The following is a 20,186-nucleotide window of genomic DNA, read 5'->3' as shown; positions in this document are numbered from 1 at the left end:
CTAGATGGTCCAATAACTCTTCAGCAAGTTTCTTTTATGAACAGGTTTCGCAAACCCAACTCTGTCATTTCCACGATCAAAAATACAATAAAAGCTTGACATAAATACATCTCCCAGAATCCACGTTGGTACATTGCCTTTGCCAACTGCCAAAGCCTGAAAACCAGAGATACACACCAGTTCTTCTCTTGTGCCTTCCTGTGGTACAAAAACAAACATTTTACTTTTGTGATTAATTTTCCTGCACTGAGCCAAAACTGGGGGCTTGTGAACATATTTAGCCTGCCCCTTTTGGGTGACATTTCACAAGAATTTGAAATGTGAAGGTGTTTGAAATGTGAAGGGGGAGGGGGAGTCTTGGAAAGAAAAAAGAATTTGTCCCTGATGCTGAGGCAACCGAGTCAACATTTCTTTTCCCAGTCCAATTGTGCATACTTAACTGATTAGGGCAGACTGATTATGAATGTGCATACAGATACACAACCAATTGAATGTAGTACAGTGGCAAAGGACAACACCAAATGCAGATGTTGTCCATCCTATCAATTTCAATGGGATGTACATTTGGATGCACATCTGAATGTGTATCTCCATTCTCATTCTGCCCCAATTAGACACTTGGAATCATGCAAGCTGAAAGTCTTGACATACAGTAGGACTTCCCCTACTGCCATCATGTAGCTGAATCTGATTAGCTAGGTGGTTCTGTGATGACATCATGCTCACTATGTTATCCTTGATTGGCTAGCATCAATCAGGGCCAAATTACATGTTGACATGTGTTGGACACCAGTGCCCGACCCAACTTGTAGAGGAACATTAGAGTGGGGACAATCCTTTAAAAACTGTTAAAAACATATTTATCACCCCACATGGCTCCAAACACTGCAAAGGGGAAGGAGGAGCTTCATGTTTCCCTCCTGCACAATTTTCACCAGCCGAAATGTGCCCTAGGAATGGACACATGGCGCAAGAGGAAGGGGCAAACAGCCCCCTCATGGCGGTTTTTACTGGCAAAATTGTGCAGGAGGGAAGCAGGAAGCCCCTCCTTCCCTCTCACGGCATCTGGAGCTGTGTGAGGCAACATTTATAAAGGTTTTTAAAGGTTAGTCCCAGCTCTATCATTTTTTACAAGCTAGGTCAGGCACCAGTGTCCCAATAAATGTCAAACATACCACATATTTTGACTATGAGTCAATAAAGAAGCCCTAAACATGACTTTAAAACAACAATATTTGGGGTCTGCAGTGAGGCATTTAAATAGAAAGACCACTACACTTTTAGGGGACATTTTTCACCTTTTTAAAAAAACACATTTCAAGTTGAAAAATCACTAAGAAAATTCAGCTTGGAACTAATCTCGGTTGCATTCAGGAGATGGCCAGTTGTGAAAATTTAGATACATACCTTGATTATATACTGCTCTGACGTTAAAGTGAATTCTTTCCCTGAGATGGTAAAGGTTATCTGAGGCAGGCTGGATAGTCTTCTGCAGTCTACAACATACTGAAACACAAACAAATTTGTTCCTTGTCTTGAGGGTTATGTTGCTATTTGAATAAAAGCATCAACCTTATCAAATACACTACTTTTGGGCATTTGGGGAACTCACAGTCAGGGCACTGATAAAGCTGTCCTCTGTGATAAGCCTGTCCTCTGCGGTAGAGAGATTTATAGTGCAGTCCTATGAGCCAGTGAGCTTACGCAAAGAGCATCCCAACATTGGTGCACTGTGCAAGAATGATCTAATCTGTGTAGAGTGCTTTCACTCAGGACCTCACTCTTCAGCACCTGTCTCCCCCCAACACTATTTTTAAAAACCAAATGCTCTCAGGTTTGGGCTCTTGAAAACAGTGGGGGAACAGAACCCCCCACATCACCACACACACAAACTATAGTCCCAAGGTGAATCTGGTCCTGTGGCATTTGTAGCGTGAGCGATTTCTATCATGGTGATGATATCTCCAGGATGTCCCCAGGTATGCTGTATTGCCTAGTTTGGCACTGAAACTCTGGGCAGCACAGCTGTGCCAAGCAAAGTCCGTTGTTCCAATTTAGTATGTACATGGAAGTGGCAGTAAAGGGATAGCCTTCCTACCTTGTTTTAACCTACAGGAGCTGTAGGTGTTGGCACAAAACTGAATGGGCCAGACAGAATTCACAGGCTGGGGATCCCATCACAGTCATACAAGACTTGTATGTTCACCTCTCTTCCTCTCACATGTTGCCACTACATGAGAGCCATGGTATAGTGTTTAAGAGCGGTGGTTTGGAGTGCTGGACTCTAATCGGGAGAACCGGGTTTGATTCCCCACTCCTCCTCGTGAGCTGCGGAGGCTAATCTGGTGAACTAGATTTGTTTCCCCACTCCTACACATGAAGCCATCTGGGTGACCTTGGGCTAGTCACACTCTCTCAGTCCCACCTACCTCACAGGGTGTCTGTTGTGGGGAGGGGAAGGGAAGGTGATTGTAAGCCGGTTTGATTCTTCCTTAAGTAGTAGAGAAAGTCGGCATATAAAAACCAACTCTTCTTCTTCTACTTTGGTTGTGGCCCAAGCAGTGTGCTGAAGGGGTTTTCACTCCCTCCCCCATTGTGGGGGAGGTAGTTGTTAATTTCCTGCATTGTGCAGGGGGTTGGACTAGATGACCCTGGTGGTCCCTTCCAACTCTATGATTCTATGATTGTTATCCTGAACAGAAATGATTCAAAGAAGGAGCTATTTGGCCCATTTCAACACGTCAAGCAACACACACCCCCAAGGTATTTGTTTATGGAATTCACACGTTGGGTCAGGGGTCCAAAACATCTAATACCCTGTGAATTCCATTGACCCTAACAAGAGTGAGTGGAAAGAGCCAGCAAGGCATTCTGGCCCTTCAGAATCAGATCAAGCCAGTTCATAGGGCTAAGATGCCAAATATACAGAGATTGGTGGTTAAAAGAAAAGTCACCAGTGAATATGGATAAACATAAATGGAATGGCTTCTTGAGAGATAGTTTATAACTTCAGAATTCAGTTCCTGGCTTTGTTTTGTTTTTCTGCAAAGCACTTGGAATTTGTGAAATGCACTACAGGTCAAAACTCCAGCACTGAAACATTCTCAAACACATTACTTTTCTTCAAATGATACCCCCAATTTGAAAGCAATTTCAGTGGAACGGGCAATCAGGTCTGTATGCTTAAGGTCACAACAGTCTGAAACATGCCACAAGATGGCAGCATCTTCTTGCACCACAACTACCGGTATATGTGCACTCAAAAGATGTCCATTCTGGAGCACAGAGAACCACTTTCCATTAAATCAAAAGGCTAGCAGGAATTATGAAGCCTACTCAGTCAAATGAGGAAACTAAAAAGGTTGCAGGAAATTGTGAGGAAACAGACTATGTAGAAGCTGAAGGTGGGACTCTTTCTCTTACTGCTGACCAAAAACTTGCTGTCATATCTCTCCAGCAACCAATGCAAGGATGAGCCAGTGATGTAATTGAAGGTCACTGCACACAGGAAAAACATCTCTCCTCCTAGCCTCCATGCTAGCTTCCAATTCATGACCACCCCCAATGATCTGCATCCATCACCACTCTAAGCATGCCTTTGGCCATGCCACTGATAATGTCATTTGTCGAGGATTTGCAGCGGTGTTCCAAAAACCTGAATCCTGCACATGGTGAAATACACCTGAGCAGTTGCCACAGACTGGGAGAGGACATGTGTGGGATTCTGTTATTTTCTCTTATGTATAAAAGAAGCCTATGTAGATGTATCCACACATGTTCATACACTGCTAAATGTTAGGAGGAATGTCTCTACAGATTAAAAACTGGTTAAATGACAGGAAGCAAAGAATAGGAATAAATGGACAGTTCTCATAGTGGAGGGGAGTAAGCAGTGGGGTCCAAGGATCAGTATTGGGGCTGGTACTATTTAATTTGCTCATAAATGATCTGGAACGTGGGGTGACTAGTGTAGTGGCCAAGTTTGCAGATGGCACAAAATTATTTGGGATGGTGAAAACCAAGGATGAATGTGAAGAGCTCCAGGAGGATCTCCACTAACTGGGTGAGTGGGAAACAATGTGGCAGATGAAGATCAATGTTGGTAAGTGTAAGGTGATGCACATTGGAACAAAAAATCCCAACTTCAAGTATAGAGGTCTGAACTTGCTGAGGCTGAGAGGGGGACAGATCTTGGGGTTGTAGTAGATAGATCAATGACAGTGTCAACCCATTGTGCTACAGCAGTGAAAAGGGCAAACATTATGTTGGGGATTATTAGGAAAGGGATTGAAAATGAACGGCCAAGTATGGATCTACGGTGCAGCCTCATTTGGAATACTGTGCGCAGTTCTGGCCACCGTATCTCAAAAAGGACATTGCAGAGCTGGAAAAAGTAAAGAAGAGGGCAATGAAGATGATTGGGGGGTGGATAGGACTGCCAACCTTCAGGAGGTACCTGGAGATCTCCCACTATTACAACTGATCTTCAGATGACAAAGATCCACTCACCTGGAGAAATTGGATGCTTTGGAGGGTGGACATTATGGCATTATACCCTGCTGAGGTTCCTCTCCTTCCTAAACCCACCTTCCCCAGGCTCCACCCCCAAAATCTCCAGGTATTTCCCAACCCAGAACTGCCAACCCTGGAGTTGGAGCACCTTCCCTATGAGGAAAGGCTAAGGAGTCTGGGACTTTTCAGTTTAGAAAAGAGACAACTAAGGGGGGACATGATAGAGGTTTATAAAATTATGCAAGGGTAGAATGAGTTTACAAAGATAACTTTTCTCCCTCTCCCAAAATACTGGAAGTCAAGGGCATCCAATGAAGCTGATTAGACAGATTCATAGAGGATAGGTCTATCACTGGCTACTAGCCATGGTGACTAAAGGGAATCTCCACGTTCAGAGGCAGTAACCCTCTGAATCCCAGTGCCAGGAGGCAACATCAGGGGAAGGCCTCAGCCTTTATGCCCTGTTGTTGGACCTCCAGAAGGACTGTTTGGCCATTGTGTGAGACAGGAGGCTGGGCTAGATGGACCACTGGTTAGATCCAGCAGGGCTTTTCTTATGTTCTTACAGGATGCAACCCAATATGTATCGGTTCATCCATCATTAAATCATCAGATCTTATTTTTCCTGTGATCCCCAGCTCCCTCCACAGGTATGTTTACCTCTCCATACGGGGTCGGTCTGGCTCCAATATACTGCTGCAGTTTGATTATTTCTGTGAGTGGGCCAGTAATGAGAGAAGTACCCGAATCTACAATGGCTTTACAGCCATCCAAACATAGTGCCAGTTGTCCTTGGACTTTCACACTGTATTATGGGGGAAGACAAGAAAGGAATACATAGGAATATACTTTAAATGGGCTGTAAATTTATGGGAAACTGCATTTTTAAAAGCAAGCAAAACTATGCAGTCAACCAAAACATCTTTATTCTTCAAAAATAAACAGGAGTCTTATAGCACTACAAGAACTAACACAGTTTTATTCCAACATATACAAAATAAACAGTGGAATCAAATTGCCTTGGAATGCAGGCAGCACAGGGCAAAACAATCACATAAAAGGCAGAGCTAATCAATAAAAATATAAAGACCAATTACAAGCTATGCTGAGCTAGTTAACACCTGCAAAGGGGCCATGAAATGCAACCATGAAAAATATAAATCTCATCAAGAAAAATACAGACACCAGTTATGCTATCTTAGTTAATACAAGTTATGCAAGGTTATTTATTCCTAGATAAGAATTGTAGGGATTGGGGCAGAAAATCTTCAAGCAAATTTATTGACTGAATTTTTTTTAAGGGCCTGAACTACATAGAGAAAGGGAAAACAAGGGGTTTGTCAATTGCTCCCCTAAAGCTTAGTAGGAGGAAGGAAACTGGAGCGGTGGAAGGGGGTCCTCATCATATAAGCATCACCCAACCCCAAATTTCACTACCACACTGACAGCATCCTTCTAGCTGTTCAAAGGGTTGCCCTCTTTGCAATTTAAATGACTCTTTGGAGGGTGCTAATTAGGATGAGAGGAAACTGTCCTCCAGCACTAATGACTCCTTCTCAAAGGCTCATTAAAGCTGTGTAATGGGCTGCCTCCCTTACCCCCCCCCCAGTGGGGATTGAGGAGACAGCACAATCTCTCATTACAGCACAATCCCTATTCCCAAATCCCTTTTCCCACTGGACTGAAGGGAATTGTCGGGAAACCCATTTGCTTTCCTTCATCTGAACGACTAATGTGGGCACAAGATATTTTTCTGCCAGAGGCCATTCTTGCTGCCACCTCTGCAGCTGCTGCCTCCTCTCCCACTCAGGTGCTGAAGCAGTTGCTTCTCCTCACTATCTCCAGCCCAGCCCTTCTTTCTTCCTAATGGCCACCATTTTGAACCTATTGGAGCTGACAAAGTTCCTGCTGATTTCAGTGATTTGTGACTGAATTCTTTGTCTATTATCACATGGAAGAATTCCTTCTTTCAGGATCTGTTTGTTTCTTCAAATAGTTGGCTGATGCATACATGTAACCTTCTGTTCCTAAACGTACACTCAATTGGAGGTAGGACATGCATATGTCCGTCATTGCTGACATATCTAAATGGGATGAGGATATGCTCCCTTTTCTGCAATCTGACCCCAAGGTTTTTGTTTAAGCAGACTTACTTGTCAACTTCAACTTGCCAGTATTTTTTCTCAGTGACTTCAGCCCAGTGAATGGGCCCTTTGTAGAGAGAATGGTCGATGCCCCCTAGTATCAATTCACCACCATCTTCATTGTCGTCATCACTAAAAACAAAGACCAAGGTCTGAATCCTATGGGAAAAGCTTGTGGAAAGAGTTGGCAAAGCAGACCTTCTCTCTACCTTGCCTTTCTCCTGGCAGCCCTCTGTACATCCTAACAATTCTTTGAGGGAGATCCTTGCAACCAAAATGTTCCATGGCATGGGAAGGGGGCTAGAGTGAGGGCTGAAATTGGGTGAAATCACCACCAACAGTGGAGCAACCTCTCTTTCAGTTGATGAGGGAGAAGGAGGAGGGGAAGCTGCCTGATCCTCCTCCACTGCAGTCCCCTGTGCTGCTGTGTGTTACATTTATGAAGATCCCCAGGCCCTCAGCAATGGAGTTTCAGATCATACTGGGAGTGCTGTGAAAAGGGCATGATGAGCACAAGCCAACCTGCCAACTCCTTCTGTAAGCTTTTCCATAGAATCCAACCCATAATATATACATCAATTGATTAGATACACAAACAAAACATGCAATCATGGTGTCACATGGAACTTAGTAAAAGTGAAATCTACTTTGACCTTCTTAGATATCGATATTAAGTCTTCATGTATTCTAGTAAACAAAATATAATAGATGATTAGAGATGACAAAAGAAACAAAACATTAGCCAGGACAATTAATATTTGGGATTACAGATGGATTTATTTTAAGATTTGAATAGCTAGTCCTGAACAAAATTGGTGATACTGGATGAAATTACAATGGAATGACTTAATTTGTCTGCCAGCACATCAAAGTTATCAAATCCATACCTAGAATGCAACAGTCAGATGACATCAACAGGTATGACAACAACAATGGCAACACATTTTAGTTGGAACTGCATTGTGACCTTTTGTTAAAGACTTACAGAAAATTCTTTAGAGAATATGTCCTTGATCCATAGATTCTAGTGCCCACAGGTAAGTTGCACATGTGCCATAGGAGCTGTGCATAGTCATAGTGACAGTGCTGTTACCTTGTTAGTATAGGGGGTGGGGCATGGATCCAATTTTTCACAACAAGTGACCAGTGCTGCTAGTTGTGATGGAAGATTTGAACAGGGGGATGTAGGACTTTCTATCCCCTGCAGCATCATTTGGGGTTACTAATGGCATCCAGCAAAGTGATCCATGGATGGGAACCAGCTTCCACGCATGGACCACCCGGATGAAAAGTGGAAAAAACAGGCATCATGAAATAAATACAGAATTAAACATATCCTTCCTGATTAAAAGTTTTGTATACAAGGAATGCCTGCAAACAAGGGCTTCCTTTCCTCTTGGGCTCCCTCAGTGAAGTGAATGAGGTGGAACTTTGTGATCAGAGATGCTTGGTTTCAATCAGGGAGGATAGTCTTGAGATACACCTGCCATTGCAAGAAGATCATGACTGAACTTTGGTTTCCCATCCTGCTATAAGTATTTAAACCTCAGTGTGGCCAGAGGCACAAGATTTTGGGCAAGAACTAAAGGGGTCTTGCCCATGACTCACAGCCTGAATGAAATAGCTGGGACTAGCCTGGCAGTTGGAGGTGCTCAGTGTATTTTGTCGTCGTTGTCTGGCTAAATTATATTTTGGCGTTACTTATAAGCCACTTTAAATCCCCAGTGAGGAGAAAAGTGGGATAAAAATGCATAAATAAATTGGAGTCCCTGCCTACATTCAATTTTCATCCTCTGTCAATGTTCTTGCCAACCTCCAGGGTTCTCCCAGAATTATAACTGATCTCCAGACTACGGCTATCAGTTCCCCTAGAGAAAAAGGCAGCTTTGGAGGGTGGACTCCACAGCACCACATCCCTGCTGAGCTCCCTCTCCTCCCCAAACTCCACCCTCCCCAGGGCTCTTTCCCCAAATCTCCAGGAATTCCCCAACCTGGAGGTAGCAACCTTATCGGTCAAGTATTTCCTTTAAAACTATACTGAGAAAACAATAACTGTTCTTTTCACTGCATACTACTGACCGGTTCAAGAAGAACGAAAACAGAGGTTCCTCTAACAGCTCTTGTTTTATCATATTATCAAATACGGGAAGTCCACTCCCAACAGCCAAGGATGGATAGGCCAAGCCCAGGACCCCATCAAACTGGGCATAGACAAAGGTCATGCCAGGCTCAAAGATCGACTCGCCAAAGTCCTGGGCCTCGACGGAAATGTTGCTGATCTGTTCATTTATTTGCCAAAGAGAAACAATTCAAAAGTGAGCAATCACATTGTTGCTTTGTGATAGGTTATTTATATAGTTCAAGGCAATTATTTTTACAATTAATATTGTATTTAAGCTCCAAAGAAATGACAAGCATAATCTATTTTCATGCCAATTCCAACCCAGAAGAGCTGCTCACACAAAAGGGGGTGAGCTCTGCCTGTGCCCCCTTCCAACTGTAGCTTCCCCCCCACCCCCATGCCATATCCCACGCTTTTCTAAAGTGTCCCCTGACTCTGAGTGGCTTTTCAGGGGAAACAAGAGGTTGCAGAAAGGGAAGCCAGTAAAAATCCATTCTGCAGACCACAATTTATTATATTTTGTCCCAGTCATGCTCTAAGGGTCCCAGGACAACATACAACTTTGAAAAGGGGCTTTGTTACTACTGGAAATGAAGGACTATACAATGTCATTTTGTACAGAGCATACCAGTATTCCAGACAGGGGAAGCAGAGCTAGAAACCTAGCTAGTTTCCTCTGTATCCTTCCTGTTGTTGGCTCTGCTGCTTTTTGTTTACTAGGGTTGCCATCTCCAAGATGGGAATTTCCTGGGAATTAAGGAGTGGAGCCTGAGGAGGGACCTCACCAGCATTTAATGCCATAGCATCTACCACCCAAAGCATCCATTTTCTCCAGGAAATTGGTCTCTGCCACCTGGAGATTAAGTATAATTCCCAGAGATCTTCAGGAGGTTGCCCACTGGAGGTTGGCAACTCTATTGTTTACCCAGAATGCTACTCTTAGGGACCTCCTTCCTTCCATCTAACTCCTTCTCTTCCCACTTCGCCTAACTTCCATAATGACAAAATGCGCTCTCAGCTTCTCTCTCTCCATCCTAGCCTAGAAAGATAGCTAGAAAGCTGATTCTTCCTTTCTTATCACAGTATGGAAAGGGCATCCATTTCTTTCCTAAAGCAACTTTGTGTGAACTTTATTCCTAAGGCAGCCCCGCCTCTTCCATTGTATATATCAGCTCTAAGCTTAACAGTTTCTCATAGAACTAACGTAATTCATTCCCTTTCAGATAATCTATTTATCTGAAAGAAGACTATGGTTTTATCCACATATGCCATCAAGAAAAAGATGGGGAGGCGGGATCATAAATTTGCATACAAGTTATAGCTGTCTACATTAACAAAAAAAACCTTTGGTGTATAAACTTTTTGGCCTGTCACATAAGCTGTCTTTCCCCACTTGCTCCAATGGTTGCCATTTCAAGTCACTTTTCACCTGAAAGAAATGGTCATGATTCTGTCCAGCAGTTAAGTCTGAGAATTACTAGTTAATGCCATCACCTGTACTTCCAAGAAACCAACAAGTTACCAAAAGACAGAACAATTGAAAGTAACGATTAAGAGTTTCACTCACCTTTACTGTCTCTTTGGCAGAGAGGCCCATCAGTTGCCCAGTACCATATTGTAAAAAAAAGGGTTGTCCAACATGTACATAGGTTTGAGAAAGAAATGACTTGAAATTTGGACGGTTTCCTGTGAAAACAGAGCCCAACGTGGCATGATTTCCCCCAATGAAAGACGTAACTTTTAGAGGCCTGTGTTTCAAATGCTCCTCACAAAAAGGAAAAGGAGAAATGCAGGTTCAACCTTACCTAGACGCAAACGACACAATGTTTCTTCACTCGTATCTTGGAATGGTGCTGTGGGGAAGGGGGGAGAAGGTCTCCTGCCTCCCCCCCAAGCAGTTTTCTTGCACAAAAACCATGCAGGGGAGTTATTTTGCTGGTCCATGTGCACAGATACTCCTCATGAAGCAACAAAATAACTCTCCCTGCACAGTTTTTGCTCAGAGGAGGGGGGATTCAGTAGACCTTTCTTTTAGGAGCAGTTCCTCACAGCTGCTGCAGATACGAATGAGGCAAATGGATGTGCAAATATCAGCCTCGCTATCATAGTGGACGATGTCTCTTTCATCCCTATTGCCTTTCCATTTCTTTATGCTCATACTATGACTTTAGGACAAAACAGGGACCATTCCAACACATTTGGCACTGTGTCACTTTTTGAAGTGATTCATTGTGTACACACTGGGGAGGTTACATCACAGTCACATCCTAAGATCCTAAGATTCAGATCCTGAATGCTCACCCAATTGCCCTGTAAAATATTTTGCACTGCAGTTAAAATCATCAGGAGAGGGGAATGCCCTTACCAAATGTTTTATACAGCTATGGAGTTCCCATGGGTAACCATTCCACATGTGTGTCCTCATAGATGCCTTCAAAAGTCATCCTGTGATAAACAGCATGTTGGAATTAGTCCCTTGTCCATCACAGCATGCCAAGAACAAAGGACTCCATTTAACCTGGAGGACTCAAGTCAATCCTGGAGTTAAAGGTGGACATTATGTGGAAACTACTTTTACTATTGCAAAAAGATTGATCCAGGAATCTTCCCCACCCACCCGAAGGACAGCATCAAATCTCCTTAACTGAAGCCCTAAAGTAGAATTAAGGATAAATGTATGTAAATTCCTGCCTAAGTTTTACACTCATCTTTGGTAGCTCTGTAGAAGTCCTCACTAAAGGTAAGAATTCCTTATCTATGAGAGTCTTGCAAGAATGAGTGCAATAACAAAGCCAATAAAGAAGATCCGATTAGTATTTAGATTAAATGGATTGGATCCAACCAGCCTTCCTACTGATGAAAAAGGAAGGAAGCATCCTCTTTAATTAAACAAAAAGGCTATGCTGGGAACCATGGGACCTGCATGTAAAAAAGCCATGTGAGATGGGGGCTGTAGTGGAATAGGGTAAAAGTGAGTGAAAAAGTTAGCTGAATCCATCCGCGTATCTATATATCAGATGCTGACTAACAAAATCTGCTTAGCTTACAACTGTACAGAGCCAAACTCCAGCACTTTGTACCAGGTATTTATCTCTGGGCAGAATATAATAGTGGTATTAATGCAGCATTACAGTATTATGAAAACTGGCAACCCTGTAGATCCAAGACAAATGGGAGGATGGGCTGAGTGAGGGGGTGAGTGTTAATGTGACACAGTGACATCATGGGTGCATTCAGACACCACAATAAACTGTGGTTTGTTTAAACCACTGTTTGTGGAACAAACTCTGCTCTGTCTTCCAGCTTAATCTCTCTGTGTGTTAAGTGCCGTCAAGTCGTTTCCGACTCATGGCGACCCTATGAATGAAAGTTCTCCAAAATGTCCTATCTTTGACAGCCTTGTTCAAATCTTGCAAATTGAAGGCTGTGGCTTCCAGCTTAATACAGATTCCATTTTGTTGGTGTGCTCTTTATTTTTTAGGAGGAAGGTAGTGTGGCCTCTCCAGCTGCCTCTGTGGCCAGGTGGCTATGAAGAGTGATACTCCAACTGACACACAGCAGATTACCTCATCCTAAAAAACTAGGCTCAAATTGACACCTAAACACTGAATATTTCAAATTGGATATCTCTTCTATTCAGTCTCCCAGTCAAATTCAACACATCATCTCTCTCTTTTAAGTGCTGTAAATGCTAAATTCCAGGCATGCCATATAACTGTGTAGAACTTCTTATTGAGCAGTAATAATAATAATAATAATAATGATGATGATGATGATGATGAATTTACTTCAGTTGCTCAATAGCAATGACTTCCTGTTTGGGATCACCATTCAGAGAAGTGTGTCTCTCTCCGAGTCACAAAATTATTAAAAGTACCAAGCAAAGTTTTCATTTTCTGCAAATCTGTTACGGAAATGCAAACATGCATTCCCATGCAACATGCACATAGAATTCCTATGGGGGTGGGTTTCCCCTTTCACTTCAGTGTGTGGGACAGCTGCAGGCATGTATTCATGTGTGGAGCTCCAGTGAAGCTGAAATTAGCACATGAAGAAGCTACGTGTTTGCCTCGGAGCTCAAATGCCTGCAAGAGATTACAGAAGCAAGGCAATACATTTTGGTGCAGAATTTGGCAGTTTCTTGATCTCAGTGATAAAAGATGGTTAATATTCAGTCATCTGCTGAAGATACAAACTGAAAGTGAGATGGACAGCACTGGCAGAGATGAGGGCAGCCCCCCCCCCCCACATATACACACACCAGTACCTTCATAGCTCTTCACTCCTTTCCCTGGGTTAGATCCAGACAAACCTTTTCATTAATGGAAACTTTTGTCAATTCCCCCTCCTACTGCAGACCACCTCAGAGTCCCCTATCCCTCAGGTATGGCATTTTGTGGAGGTCAGTGGGCTGTAGTGAAAGGGGAGGGGCATGAAAGTTCTGTTACCACTAATGAAAAACCTAGTCAGGATTCAACCCTCTGGTAAATATTCTGTGCTACCTCCCCATATTGGCTGTCTGTACTCGGTTGGCAAGCTCTTCCATTCCTCCAGTCTATATTTTCACTCCAGTTCTTGAGAACAACACTCCAAAATTGTCTTTCATTTGTGTTTACTCAGGACAGAATTAGTTATAATTGAGGGTTCTGCTGCTTCAAAACATTAAATGATATCATAATTCTTACTGCAAGCCTCGCTGGTACAATAACAGGATGGAACCCAAAAATTGGAGGAGCCAGTGTCAAACACCACGGTGAATGGCTGAGGTGGAGTGCCGATGCTCACAACTCCATAATACTGAGCCTAGAGTGGGAAAAAATCAGTTCAATATTCAGTTCCCTCCCTGCATACAACTGAAGTCAATGCTCATTGCCAGCACAAAGAAAATCACTGGTGCAAGTAATAAATCAATATAAATGTGAAAACTCTGCACAGCTCTATAGATGTGGTCTAACTTGTCTGCACCAAATTTTTAGGTTCAATTTAAACATTCACATTAGAAATATGCACTGATGATTATCAGTTAGACCATCTTGAAATTATCAGGAAAATGGTAAGGTGGATCAGAAAGGTGGATCACTAGCAGTTGTACATGATCAGGCCCTACTGATAAAAGAGAACATTCCAGATTTCAAATGTGGTTTGATCAGCATATAGAGAGGGAAATGCACAAGAAAGAAACATTATTTCCTCAGCATTACCTGATTGAATTACAACCTGCATGGAGATACATGGGACACAACTGTTGACTTCTGATCTCTAGATTATTTTATTGAATCAGGGAACATTAATCTGTGAGAGTGGATTTAACATTACATTATGGGTTGAATGGCAGAGACCCTCTCCCATCAATTGAAGGAATACAATTAAAGAAAATGTATCATTTTGGAACAGCAGGGCAAATCCCTCCTCTCAATCCCCATTCCAAGGATCCTACTTGCTTATTGTCAATGTTTAACTGTCCCCAAATATAGAATACTTTCCTCCAAGGCACTACCATTGGGGGAGTTAGGAGGCAGGTTTTCAGGGGTCTGCCCGACCCAGTCCATAATATCCCTTCCCTTGGCTCCACCCCTCATCGTATGTCGGGCCTGACGATGCCCAGCGCTTGGCTCTCATTCTCGCGACTGCAGCCAAAATTCGCCCCACCCCTTACTTCTTTCGAAGGTGGGCTGGGGCAGTCTGGGGGAGTTAGGAGGCAGGTTTTCAGGGATCCCTTTTTCTGAATGATTTTGTGACTGTAAATCAGGGAACATGGACACTGTTTGGCATTTTTTAATTGAAAGTATGATCTCTCCAGAGACAAATGGATCACAGTATACATCCAGAAGTGGAGACCCTGCTCTAAAGCAAGAAATAGTTGTAAAGCTATTGGGTGATACTGATCCAAATGTAACCCTTGCCTTGGCAAAAAAATTATCTATGGCTTTTAATGATACTCCCTTTTAATTGTATACTTTAGATTTTGTATTTCTGCATGTTTGGTTATTTTTGTATTACTGAATTTCTTGAATTTATTTTGCTAATGACCTGCTGGTCCGCAAGCATAAAGAACAGAAATAAAGGGGAAATAAAGGGATCCCTTCTGTCAATTAGTCAATTTTTTTTCTAGCCCAACCTTTGCAGCTAGAACTGTGACTGTTCATTGGCTACCACTTAGCTCCTTCTTCCATCACGCCTGCAAAGGCAAACACAGTAGCCCATCTGATCAGGATGAGAAAAAAACCCCACTGAAAACCCATTGCCTGTTCATTGAAGCTGGTTGTGAGAGCAGTCCACATCCTCTTGTGGGCCAGAACCCAATAGGCCTCTGACCATCCAGAAGAGGTCTGCAGGTCTATGCTGTGCAGATGCAATGGTGCCAGAAAGTTATTATTTCTTTGCCACCATCACCACCATGGGGCAGGCTTTCAAATGAGCTCTAGCCCCTGCCTTGTCAGATTCATCCCGAGTCTTTCTCCACCATCGCTCTAGCCCATCTCCCCTTGTCTTTTTGTCATCTGTAGCCCATCAGTAAACCATGGGGCTGCCCAGGCTTTTTTGACCTGAGAGAGGGAGCATAAGTGCAATCACGTCAATTGCCCGGGTCATGTCCCCATTCCAGAGGTCACCATGCCATTGACAGGAGTGCCAACATATCAGTAGGAAAATCCCCCTAATGCTGTCTGAAAACCTATTGGATACATTAGGCTATGGGGGTGAATCATCTTAATCATACAACATACAACAAACTTGGCTGCAATCCAGAAGCTGAGGCAACCTGAGTCATCATTTGACTTACTAAAACCATGTAAAGCTTGGCATTTGTATGATTCAACTTCGTTTGTCTTCTACAATATGCATGTGTGCACCTCTAGAATACATGACTTTAACTTAAACCATATAGTTTCAGTTATAAATGAGAAGTTACGGGGCTCATCTTTATCAAGAAATCATTCTTATGCCTTGTTACATGGAAATTATTTCCATGCACAGAGAGAAGTTGTAAGATGTAAGTTGTAAAATGGCAACTGGAGTGGTTGTAGTTAGGAGGATCTCTTCTAGGCCAAGATTAAAACAAACACATTCCTTCATGAGAGATGGGGATCAGTTCTGGAAACTGGAGAATTTTTTCTAAACCCCATTATGATAAGTGGAAATGAGGATGGAATCCTACCAGCTATCCCACCCTGGCAGGAGGGAGAAGGAGCTCCTTTTTGTCATAATAGGGTTTAGAAAGATCCACAGTTCTTTGGGTAATCTGGAGGACCTTTTTAAACACCATTGTTTCAAAAAGGATCCCCTCCCTCCTGCCCAGGTGGAAAAGCTGGTAGGTCCAGCCTGAAGTACAGAAGGGGGTCAAAATACAAAACCACTATCCCTTGGACCACCAGGACAGAAACCCCCTGTTTCCATGTTCCCTTTCAGACTATCCCCCATGCTTTTTAAACTATCCCCCATGCTTTTTAATCTCTATGTAGAGTCCTTAGGACAAATCATTCATAGTTTGGGGGCTGGTATCATCAATATGCTGACAGTACTCAGCTCTATATATTTTCTTATCCAAGTCTCCAGATGCTGCAGTAGAGTTCCTGAATCACTGCCTGGCTGCTGTGGTTAACTGGCTTATAGTGAACAAATTGAAATTAAATTGTGATAAGACAGAGGTAATGTTAGTTGGGAAGATGGAGGTCCTGAAGGTCATTATGCTCCCCTGTTCTGATAGCGTTCAACTGACCCTTGGTGACTCAGTTAAAGGTTTTATTCCTGGAGAAGCAAGTTAATGGAGCTGCAAAAAAGAGTTTCTACCCACTCAGCCTAGCCCATAAAATGGCCCCTTACCATGACACAGCTGACCTGGCCACCTGAATCCGCGCCACAGTAACATTGAGACTAGACTACTATAATGTACTGAACACTGGGCTCCCTTCAAAATCAACCCAGAAACTCCATCTGGTCCAGAACACCACAGCTCGACTGTTAGCGGGAACTAGACAGGGCATTCATGTTACTCCCATTCTGCAGATGCTCCATCAGCTGCGTACTTGTTACTGGGCTCAGGTTAAGGTATTGGCTATCATATACAAAGCCCTACATGGCCTTGGCCCCTCTTATTTGCAGAACAGCCTCTCTTCCTATGCTCCACCTCAACGACTTCGCTCAAGTCAGCAGGGGCAAATGGACAAAATCAACAACTGCCTGTACACGTGCTTTCTCCATTGTGGCTCTTGCCTTGTGGAATGGCTTGCCCAAGGAAATCAGGAAAGCTGTCATTCTCCTGGCTTTCTGAAAACTATGCAAAACTGAACTATTCAAGAGGGCTTTTCTGCACAATAGGGCTGTGAGAAAGGCGGAGCATAAACCAACCAACCAACCAACCAACCAATAAATAAAAGAGCTTAATGCTGTAGAATTCAGGACCATATGTTGTATGAGATTCAGCAGTGTTCATGTGCAAATATGTTTCTATGGTAAATATCAATAAGACTGAGAAATACTGAAACTGCCTAAAGAGCTTCTGCTTCGTGGCTTTGTTGTACTATGTTAACTGTCTGAATGTATTCAGAAGCCAAACAAAAAATACCTTACACCAAGAGCTAATCTGTGCACTAGTGAACTTTGAGGGAAGGACTCAATCAGTTTCCACCTCCATATCAGACTGAGGAGCCGCTCAGCAGCGTCTCACATTCTATTTTAGGAAAGGCCATTTCTGGACCCCGTTGCAGACTATGAAGTGACATTTTGTGCCCAAAGCAAATGCAGTGTTGTCACTATTGATGTCTGGTTGATATTTTCATTGTCTTTCTGGATAATTTATGCTTTGCACATTTCATTGAATCAGCAAAGTCTAAAACAAACACACAACAAAATCACCAGGTCAAAGAGGAGACTGTGGGGCTGCCCCAGGTGTGATTTCCACCCTCCTCTACATGAAGCAAGAGATTATTTCCAGCTTCTAAACAGAAGGGCTGAGCAATCAGGGGAGCAAGTCACTTCTGCAAAGATGCTTCCAGACAGCTTCCCCCCTCCTTTCCAGTCCCCTCTCATCTGAAAGGATGTTGTTTCCCATTTCTTTGTGTTCTTCCACACCAGTAAGGGGAAAGACCAGAAACCTGATTGATATGCACTCAGATCGAATCTCAGTGCCGTCCCCCCACTAAGCCCCACTGTCTTTCTCTTTCACTGTTTACATTTTTAAAAATATAGGATTAAACATTTCCAGATTAAGTTTGTTATTTTTAAGAAACATTAAAAACAAAACAAAAACCCATCTCCTTTTAATCCATTTCCCAGCCCTTGGAACCCCACTTTGTCCAAGGAGTGAATTGACAACCTTAATAGAACATAAATTTACAGCATGATAAAATTGCTTCAGGTGAGTTCAGTACTGTTTTTTCTTGGCATAAAATGGGTGGCAGCCCACCAGCTATCTCTATGTGGACTTTGTTATTCAGATAAAGAAGAATCTGGCTTCATTATCAATTCCAGTAGAAAAATTGTAGGTGCCAATTCTAATTTTGTTTAAGGTTCTTGGATGCTTATTTGGGAAATGGAATGTGGACGTGCCGAGCATACATGTTTGTACAAGCACTCATATCTTCTAAAGTTCATAGCAAAGGGCAGATTCATCAAGCTACTTTGCATTCTTTTCCATTGTATTATGGAAGAACATACTCACATTCATGTAATCATAGAGTTTTTCTGTTGCAAATCCCAATAATGAATAAACATCCGGAGGGTAGCAATGCAGGTATCTCCGTGCAAAAATGTCAAGCTGATGATCTTTCATGAACTGATAGAATTCTCCTCTTGCTCGAAGCTGTTGCTTGATAGATGGAGATCGAACCAGAGGGATCCTGAGGCATAAATACATTTTGGTGTGGCATGCAGTGCTTACCAGATGCCAGGATTTGTACTGTTCTCCTATTTTGAATGTTAATAGGCAAAAGGGAAACAACTCACCACATGTGTCTCCTGCACAAGCCTCACTGAAATGAATGGAAGTCATCCAAGTGCCTGAATGTGGCCTTATATGGTTTTATTCATTTAAGTGGGACTTGTGGTAGAAATGTAAATGTACTTAGTGGATTTTTCCAAATCTTTGGATCTAGGACCATTCTGCAGCAAACCTGTACGTCTTGCAAATACCACAAGTATGTTTAACTATGATTTTGAAGTGGCAGACAGGATGCCTTCACAAAATCTTTTTGTATTAATCCATGCCCTAGTTACAATTAGACTGTCATGTACTGCAGTACACTCGGTGTGGGCCTGCCTTTAAAGATTTCTGAGAAATTGCAGCTGGGTGAGAATACAGCAACTGGTGTATTTGACAGGGGCTAGCCATTAGAAACATGTTTCTCCAATCGTGAAAGCTCTTCCTATAGTTTATAGTTGGTTTCTAAGCACAAATCAAAAGCTGGTATTGACAGTAAATCCATAAACAGCTTAGGACCACTCGCTCGCAGATGAACCTACCCTACAGTGAAGATCATCTGCTTCTCCATACGCCCCTGGCATCAGAAAAGGGTATTTTCTGTGGTGGCACTGTAATGATGGAGTTCCATCTTTCTTTAAATTTGCCTGATGCCTCTGTTAACATCATTGAACCAAGTAAAGTCCATCCTGTTCATCTATGCTTTTAAAAATGTTGGTCCTTTTGATATTTATAGTGTTTTATTGCTAGTTTGGTTTTCCTTGTTTTATTTTGTTTTGCTCTTTTGCTTTGTTTTATTGTAAGTTTCTTTGTATAAAATCTTTGCCGAAAAGCAGAGTAAAAAAAAACTTAAAACAGTAGATACCCCACCAAGAACACTTGAGATACTTGAAGTTCTTTCTTACCTTACTAGAGCCGTGATGGATGGAAGATAAACCAGAACTGCTAATAGGACCTTCATGACTTCAGTTGACTGGAAAGAAAAATAAGGCTGGTTCCCCCCTATAATCTCTTTTATACTTCACTGGATCACAGCCAGCTGCTTGCCAGGTCAATCAATGGTTGGCGGTCAGTAGTTTGGCAGAACATTTTGGAAAGTGCTCTAGAGGTAATTCCTGATTTATGTAAATACTGCAACCCATTATAACATATAACAATAGGGAGATGGAGACCTGAAGTGAAATATAAATCTATCTATCTCTCTACACACACACAAATATACATCATAGACATAGGGCATTTTTATCTTTCCAAGGGCAGAAGAGGGAAATCCAAAGAGACAACAGTTCATATAATTATTTCACCTTGCTCCCTCAGAATGCAAACCTCATCCAATGCTTCAAACATTTGTATTATATCTATTCCACTGTTTTTAAAAGTATAGCTAGAATGCTGGGAAGCAGCAAGTCAGAGGAAAGGAAACAGGGAACAATCAACAATCATAAGATTCTTGTGGCTGGTTTACCCCAGGTAGCAGAATGCAGGTTTGCGT

General features: G+C 42.5%; 1 protein-coding gene across 1 annotated transcript; it reads right to left on the bottom strand.

Annotated features, from left to right (window-relative positions):
• Positions 1 to 19,655, bottom strand: LOC130474810 (cathepsin E-like). Its single transcript, XM_056846506.1, has 9 exons — positions 19,600 to 19,655; positions 18,437 to 18,614; positions 13,464 to 13,581; positions 10,346 to 10,464; positions 8,736 to 8,935; positions 6,666 to 6,788; positions 5,173 to 5,317; positions 1,408 to 1,506; positions 1 to 198 (listed from the first exon to the last, which is right to left on the bottom strand). Exons 1-9 carry the CDS (start codon positions 19,653 to 19,655, stop codon positions 1 to 3), a joined length of 1,236 nt encoding a protein of 411 aa, XP_056702484.1.
• Between the last annotated feature and the right edge of the window lie 531 nt (positions 19,656 to 20,186).

This window comes from Euleptes europaea, chromosome 3 (genome assembly GCF_029931775.1).
Source record: "Euleptes europaea isolate rEulEur1 chromosome 3, rEulEur1.hap1, whole genome shotgun sequence".
NCBI lineage: Eukaryota > Metazoa > Chordata > Lepidosauria > Squamata > Sphaerodactylidae > Euleptes > Euleptes europaea.
The sequence above is the reverse complement of the archived record's forward strand: the minus strand, read 5'-3'. Positions and strand labels throughout refer to the sequence as shown.

Excerpts from the sequence above, each read along its gene's own strand:
- LOC130474810 (XM_056846506.1), bottom strand. The coding sequence starts at position 19,655 with ATGAAGGTCCTATTAGCAGTTCTGGTTTATCTTCCATCCATCACGGCT. Across the intron at positions 18,615-19,599 it reads TCCATCACGGCTCTAGTAAG|GATCCCTCTGGTTCGATCTC; the intron begins GTAAGAAAGAAC and ends TTTATGCCTCAG. Across the intron at positions 8,936-10,345 it reads CTGCCAAAGAGACAGTAAAG|ATCAGCAACATTTCCGTCGA; the intron begins GTGAGTGAAACT and ends ATAAATGAACAG.